The sequence below is a fragment of the Lepisosteus oculatus genome, chromosome 5 (assembly GCF_040954835.1).
Source record: "Lepisosteus oculatus isolate fLepOcu1 chromosome 5, fLepOcu1.hap2, whole genome shotgun sequence".
Classification (NCBI taxonomy): domain Eukaryota; kingdom Metazoa; phylum Chordata; class Actinopteri; order Semionotiformes; family Lepisosteidae; genus Lepisosteus; species Lepisosteus oculatus.
The window spans coordinates 60863319-60871465 of record NC_090700.1 but is presented as its reverse complement, the minus strand read 5'-3'; the positions used below and the strand labels follow the sequence as shown (position 1 = coordinate 60871465).

Here is an 8147-nt window from a genome sequence, read left to right as displayed (position 1 = left end):
TTCACGATGTTAAAAAAAAACATGTATGCAAACCATTGCAAAAATTAGGCGTCCACATTAATTACAGTTTCCGTAGAACAGCGTTCAGCGTCTGTAATATTAATTTACCACATAACCAGAGTTCGTCGTCACATTGGACAGCAGTGAACTCACGAGAAAAAACACAGTATGTAGTAAGTATAATATACAGACGTTTTTAAAAATGTCCACTCCAGCTTTGTAAAATTTTACGTTTGAGACGGTCGTTGTCATAATTAAACGCACTTCATAATCTCTGACTTTGTCAACAGGACTTTTCTTTTGTTGCTGTGCATGATAGAATCCTTGTGTTCATTTCATTAATACCTCTCATGATTCCAATCTTTTTTTAGAACACTTAAAAGCACTGACTTATGGTGAAAAAAATTACTCATCTTCATCCTGGACATCAACTCAAGGCTGCATAATATTGGAGCAATAGTTGTAAACTCCCATCCAGAAGAATGGATGATACGAACTGTATACACCCCTAGCAAAATACTTTCCTTGGAGATGTCCCATCCCAGTAGTGATCAGGTCCAGCCATACCCTCAGAGATCTGATGACATCACATTACAAGGTGGCGATATTCATCCAGGACTAACAAATGCCAACTGCCATCACAGTTGCTTCATTGGCCTATTAATAGAATTGATCAGACTTTGGGCTCGTAAAAAAAGTTGTAGTCTGAGTTTGGTATGAAGATTTACTAGCAAGCCTAAAACCCCTGCTTGAAGCAGAGTAGAAAACAGAGAAAGATCCTAACAGAAAGTCATCAGTTATACCTGGGATTCTGTACCTCAGTTGGAACAGAGACGACAGAGATGGACTTGGATAAGAAAGACCCACATTAGGATTGCAGCATTACTTTTATTTTTTGTAAAGAGGAAGAGATACCAGAAGCACCGGGCAAATTTAATATATAAAAAAGATAGGAGTTTTACTGAAACCTAAATGTCTTTTGAAACCATACTATTACCAATCATTTAGAAGTTGAAATTAAATGTTCAAATATTGTGAACGACCACAATTGACTCAGTGGAGATCCTGACCACCGAGTCTTTAAAAACCCCATGGCAATGTTCATAAAGGGAACCTAATCCTATTGCCTGGCGAAGCTTCACTCTGAGTTTTCACAATCTAACTTGATAAAAGTTCTTAATTGAGTCTGTGAAGCTCTGTTTCACTTCTCTACCCGATCAGCTGCTGCCTTATAATGACTACTGTGTGGCATGCAGGTGGTATTATACACTTCTGTGCTGGATAAACAGCCATGTAATCTGCAATTACAGGCTAGAGAAGATCTTTCATCACAGCCCCAAAAAAGAAATGATTCCTAAATTAAAGAATAGTCTACTTTTGCCAGCAGCCATATCACCCTGCAACTCACAACTGGCTGTCCACTGAAGCTCAGCAGGTGTGAGCCTGGTCAGTACCTGGAATAGGAGACACCCTGGAAAAAACTAAGGTTGCTGTTGGAAGAGGTGCTCGTGGGGCCAGTAGGGGGCGCTCACCCTGCTGTCCATGTGGGTCCTAATGCCCCATTATAGTGATGGGGAAACTAGACTAAAAATATGCCGTCCTTCGGATGAGACGTAAAACCGAGGTCCTGACTGTGTGGTCATTAAAAATCCCAGGGTGTTTCTCGACAAGAGTAGGGGTGTAACCTGGCCAAATTTCCCATTGGCCCCTACCAATCATGGCCTCCTAATAATCCCCATCTATGAATTGGCTTCATCCCTCTGCTCTCCTCCCCACTGATAGCTGATGTGTAGTGAGCTTACTGGCGCACTATGGCTGCTGTCGCATCATCCAGGTGGGGCTGCACACTGGTGGTGGTGGAGGGGATCCCCATTACCTGTACAGCACTTTGAGTGGAGTGTCCAGAAAAGTGCTATATAAGTGTAAGCAATTAATTACTTTAAGGTGCATGGGAATGCAAATAAATTTCTCCATACCAGTGTTTGTTTAGATGGAAGAGAATAGTTATACTACAAATCACTTATAAGACTGTAATACACAGTGGGGCCATTAAATAACGTAGACAAACATCTGATATTTTCTGGGTGGGAAAAAAGCATAATGAGCGGAGCAGACGGCGCGCGGAGCAAGCTGAGAACGCTGCCATTATATTTCGAGAACAGAAACACAAAAAGCATTCCTCTGGGGCTGGGTTAGCGAGGTAAGACAATGGTTTTCAAAGCTATCAATACGGAGACCAGAGACCTCAACCATAATTACCTCGCGCTCTTTATTACTTGTATATTTTTAAAAATCAATGTTGTATCAAATTTGATTTGAATTATGAAAACCTAAAAAGATCAATTGTGACACTTATCAAAGCATATTAGACAGATTGCAGTTTCTGACTCAAAGCCAATGTTAAAGGACAAGAGAATCAAAGCAGTGAAGGATGAAAAACATATTTCAAAACATCGCGTTCTGTCTGCAACTAATTGAGAAAGTTGCAGAGGTTCAGAGTACACGGTATGCCATGCTCTTAATTTCAGTTAACATACAGAGAACTGTGAAGAACAGGAACCGCAGCCACAATTTACACTTTGTAACTTAATCTGCAGAACTCTGCATTTACCCGTTTCATCTGTTCCACTATTAGGTTTAATTGTGGTAGTTTGGCAATTGCTCCACATAATGCACCACATTGATCTAAGGTAGGAGAGGAATCCACATTTTACGTATAATAGAACCTTAAAATGGGTGATGGGGCTTCCAAAAAAAATCCATGCCTTTCCCATAAATATCTGTGGCAGGACTACAGATTGCAACTGAGCCACAAATATTACTTATCTTTATACAGTTCAGGCATCATTAACTCTGTATTACTCTTTATAATAGACACACAAGATAGTCTGTTAGACCACTTAGGCTGCAGGTTCTGAAGAGTGTTGCAAATTGATTGATGCAACTGCCTACAGTGCCCCCTAGTGGATAGAGCTGGCTGTTACCGTTTATTGTACGGTATTGATATGTTTGGATTGGCCCCAACGTCTGGATACCAAAGTTTCTCTGATCTTTTACCAAATAAAACAAAAGATGACAAGACATTTAGTTTGCATAGATTTTTTTAATATTTTGAATTTTTACTTAGAATCTATTTTATCAGTATATTGACATCAATTAAATAAAAAGGAAAGAGGCAAAATAACTTTTAAATTACAAGAAAATGACTGTGCACCATTGATAGTACAAAAATAGGCCTTGTTTTAAATTCTTTTTCTCCATCCCAGGCAGTCACACACGATCGTATTCATATAAATCACCATCGCTAATGTAGGGCAACCAAGAGAGGCTGCCAACCTCACCGGGAGAGACGGAAGAGATGGGGGGTTCCTAAGGGCTCGCGGAGTGAAGCCCATGGAGGTCCGACAGGCTCAGGTGCCCACAGGGCTTACAGGCCCCGCAACAGACAAGCAGCTTCTTCCAGACGGCAGCGGGGCACTCCGGCCCTCGGCTTACAGGGGGTTCCCCGTGTCCATGAGGGGGAAACCTCCAAGCACACCACACCCCTCAAGGATTGTCACGGGGCATCCACACACCGCAAACCAACGCCCCTCATTACGAGGGCATTCGCTTTGCTGTATTGAGCACAGCAGCAGGTGCCCACTGGTTTACTCATCACCCCCCTGAGCGTGAGGGGAGTATCCTACCCTTCCTTTTTTATAAGCATTCACATAAAAAAAAGAGAAAATGCATACATTCCAAGAAGCAGGGGGAAAAAATACATTTTCCATCCTTTTCTCCTTATTTTGCCAACTCCATCACACACGTTTCCACAATGACAAGAGATTACAGACTGACAGGCCGGGGATCATCACCAAAAAAAGTTATATACTTAAAACAAAGTACATAGTCTTTGGTAATTCTCTCTAAGCTGCATATGACGGGTTCACCCTTTCCTTTCATTCCCTGCTGTGAAAACTGACTACAAGCAACACTGCAGAGGATATGTGACTTTACAGCTGTCCAGCCGTGTGGACTTTGCATATAAGCAAAAGAAAGTTCAATACTCAAAAACAGCAGGAAAGATTAAGCCCCACCACCACCAAACACGCTTTAAAGAGCACATTTGCACACAGTAGAAGGTGCCAATAAGAGTTAGAATGCATTGGTACCAACAGCAGATGGAGCTCCATGCTCAGAGCTTGAACAGTTGATACATTTTCAAGAATTGTAGTTAATGCTTCCATGTCAGAAAAAAAATAAAGATGTTTGTGTTGCTTATCATTCAAAGTTGACATTCCTCACTCCCTTCTATCACTTTATCTTCCAGAGTCCTCTAATCAATGATAAACTCTGATTAAGGACATTCAGGTAGCATGTTTAAATGGAGATTGTAGTTTTGCTTTAAGCCTGAATTTGATTACAATTTGCAGCAATCCCACCTCTCTCCCAAGCCTTTATTGTAGACCAGGAATCACCACATCTTCCATTCCAGGCTTGGACTGCCTACAGCATGCAAGAGACCTCTCAAAAAATAACAGAAGAGATGAGAGTTCAGTGCTGCAGCATGGAATAGATACAGGTCAAAGTGCTTCACATCTGATGTATAGAAGAGGATCCAAGCTCATAAGGAAACGCTCTTATCAGAAGAGGAAAAAACCTCTCACACATTTCCATAGATGTCCCTCAGCGCAGTTAAGAAAAATACCTTAAAAAGCAGCGAAGCATTAATAACCATAGCTGCCAACTGCATAGTACATATTTTAAAGTCACCTTCTTTGAAGCTGACTAGACAGCATGTGTAAATGTTGCCAGAGATCTCATTTGTTCTTGTTAGTTTGCTTGTTAATGCCAAGGGCAGCTCTGTAAAGCCAGCATTATCATTCTATATAAAATAATTTATGCTCTTAAAAGTTGTATCAACAATATAAAAGAGGATAAAATCTACATGTAGCAAGCCTTCATCCAGAGCCACAGGGACACGCCCACATTAACAAGGGGTTCCATTTATTGCACACACAAAACGCTCCATTTCAAGGTAAAATGAAAATGGTTGTGCTTTGGCCACCCAGCTGAATTGAAAGATCCATGAAAGATCATTAGGAAAAAGCAGACTAGCATTGGTCACAGAGCATGGCATAAAATGTAGCTTAAAGATTGTCTTGGAAGCATTATTGTAATTGTTCTGTAGTGCATGAAATCCAGCCTATTAGAGAGAGTCCTCCATTACTGCCAAGCTTAGGAGAAGTCTATTGGAGCCCTTTAACAGGATTCACAAGTTACACCTTCAGCTGCTACTCCCACCATTCCCCTTCATCTGAAATATTGCACGTGCATGCACATTCAAAACCATTTTGGTTAATTAATCCTCACCTCAAGTGGCCATTCAAATTTACAGACCATGACAAATCAGGCATTGCAGTGGTGATGGGGGAGGTGCACCTGTATTGGACAATACGGCTTTAACCTTTGTAATGTGCCAGTGATTACAATAACTGAGCTCCAACTGAGGGATCTAGCACATTATACGGGTTGCAGCAGACATGTTTACTGAGCTGCACGTCAGGGAACAGTAGAGCTGACAACTGTCAGTGCAAGAAGTGATGTTAGATACCACTGCAATGTAATCTCAAATCTGTCGGTCACTGGGGAAGCAAAAGAAAATAATTTAAAATGCAGCGGGGATGTTTCCTGGCCCTTAGCTCAAAACCAAGGAATAGTACAGACTGAATTTCTCTAGCTGCTGCTCAATTCTGGTACCAGCACTCAACATGCCCCTGGATGGGTGCGTGAAAAATCGCAGTTTGTGCAAACATGACAATGTGATGCCAATGCCATTGCTTTAGAAAGCAACAGAAAAGCACAAAAGGGCTTTACAGCAGTGAACTGAAAAGGGTGGATGTTAACACTATTACTATTGTATGAGGGAGCTTACAGACACTTGCAAGTGCTCGTGAAGAGGCAACAGCTCTAAATTCCACTATTGTTGTTTTTATTCCATGAACAGGATGAGTGCTTTCATTTTTTACCCAATGCATCTGAGCTGGGATCCTATTCTTAGCCTGCATTCCAAAACCAAGGGAAGCTCCTATCCCATTAGGAAAAGACATACCTCTTTCCAGAACAAACGCAGAGGAGGAAGAGTTGAGCTGCATAAACTAGGATTAGGTGTGCAGCTCTAAGCCTCATCTTTGCTAACTCATCTGCTGGTGCCCTGCAGCTCCAACAGCTTAAGCTGAAATCACAGAACGGGCAAGTGTTTCCTGTGCATCACGAGTTCACCTCTCCATGGTACTAGCACCAGAGCAGCTCCATGGAGAGGGGAAAACAAAACAACCAGAGGAGGGAAAAACACCCAAGAATAACTTACATTTATTTTGAAACGTGTAACAGATTGCGAAACTGGGAACTTTAACATCTTCCAGGCCATCTCTCCCAAACCCATTAATACCCAAGACCCCAGATGTGAGAAGTATGGGAGGAGATGGAAATCCTCTCCCTGCCTGAGAGACCTCCCCCACCCCTCTCCTACCCCGAGCCCGCTGCGATCTGGGCTAACTCTCCATGTCCTCATCCTCACCGTGCGTCTCCTCCAGCCGGACAAGACCGGAAACCTCCATCAGACCAACGGGGAACAAAAAAAGAACACCACGTAGAATAACAGAAGAGGAAGAAAATCAATAAACATCTCCCAAAACTCCAGAGAGAACAGAAAAGTCCATTGAAAAGTAAGGGTCTTAAAGGGAGAGAGGGTGAGGCGGCACAAGAAACAGGGTGGCAGAGGGGGTTAAAGAGCACTTTGCGTTTTGATGAAGGCAGTCCTCTCGTTGTGGGCATCAAACTCCTCGTTTTCCGACTCGGAGTTACAGCCGTCCTCCCTCCACACCGAGGGTATTCCCTTGTAGGAGACCACCCTCCCCCGGCCAATGCCAAAGCCCACCCGGATGCCCCCCCCTGACTCCAGGGAGTGCAGTTTGGTCTGCCCGCCACAGGGGGCACTGTCCGAGCGCAGCTGCAGCAGCACGAAGACCCCCACGAACGTGGCCACGATGAAGGCACAGCTGAGCACCGCCATGGTGACGGGCAGGTTGGAGGACAGCTCCGGGCTCAGGAGACCCCTGCTGTCGCCAAGGCGGGCCAGGCCAGGGGACTCGCGCTGGATCTGGTTCTGGTGCAGACAGACGTGGGAGAACGAGTCCAGGTGGTTGTGAGGGGGGCAGGAGAGGCAGTCAGTGGGGAGCTGGCCCACACAGGTCAGGCAGGAGGGGTGGCAGGGCAGGCAGGCCTCAACAGAGGAGAGCTGCACCCAGTTCTCCAGGGAGACGTCCAGCTGTTTGGTTCCGGGAGTGAAGCCTGGTGGGCAGTCTGTCACGCAGCCCTGCTGGTACAGGTAGAGCCCAGGACTACACTCTGCAGAGACAGAAACACACACAGGAGAATGACTGCAGAGGGACCACTAGAGTCAGAGACAACTTCCCAGACAAGAGAGCAACAGGGAGTCAAGTGTGAGAGTGAGGGAGGAGTGACAGGAATGGGAGTGGAAGAGTTCCCAATTGGTCCAAATGCAAAAATACAGCACATCCGTTGTGTTGATTAACGAAGCTTAACTTAAAATACTGACATGAAGCGTATCTCTTCACTACCACCTCGGGCATTCCCCAGTGAGCAGAGCTCAACCTTTCTGGGCTACATGTGCAAACCCCATGTATAAGTGAGCCTTTAGTGCTGATGTTACACTGCTGTAAACACCTCACTGTTTTAATTAAAGAATGAAGAAGGTATTCTGTAACTGATGGTACACATAAGAGACAAGGCAGAGCCCATTTGTAAGAGTAAAAGATAATAAGAGAAAACACAAAACCTCCCCCGTCAGGGAAGAAAATAAGTGTAATGAGGCTCTTTAGACTAATTGCTAATTTAAGGAAAAGTTTTAACTTGCCTCAAATTTACAGAATGTTTATTAAACCAAAGATATTACCCATAAACAATGAAGTTGTTATAAAATGTAAGTTTCAATATCAATACAATGGCACAGAAGTTAAGAATTTGTATTTCTTTCCATCAGTTTGAAGCTGTTTTTTTTAAATAATGCTTTACTGCTCCATCAGTTCATTCTGTTTAACATGTTTTATATTATTAATTCATTTACTATACTTCTCATTCCAGAA

General features: G+C 43.3%; 1 protein-coding gene across 8 annotated transcripts in view; it reads right to left on the bottom strand.

Annotated features, from left to right (window-relative positions):
• Positions 1 to 3083: 3083 nt before the first annotated feature.
• Positions 3084 to 8147, bottom strand: part of furinb (furin (paired basic amino acid cleaving enzyme) b) — a 107792-nt gene continuing 102728 nt past the window's right edge. For 7 of the 8 annotated variants that reach the window (XM_069190775.1, XM_015343561.2, XM_015343565.2 and 4 more), the window contains exon 16: positions 3084 to 7389. In XM_069190775.1, the coding sequence (XP_069046876.1) occupies positions 6767 to 7389 (623 nt within the window). In that variant the 3' untranslated portion in view covers positions 3084 to 6766. Of the gene's footprint in view, positions 7422 to 8147 lie in introns of all 8 variants that reach the window. The other variant, XM_069190776.1, reaches the window with a different exon arrangement.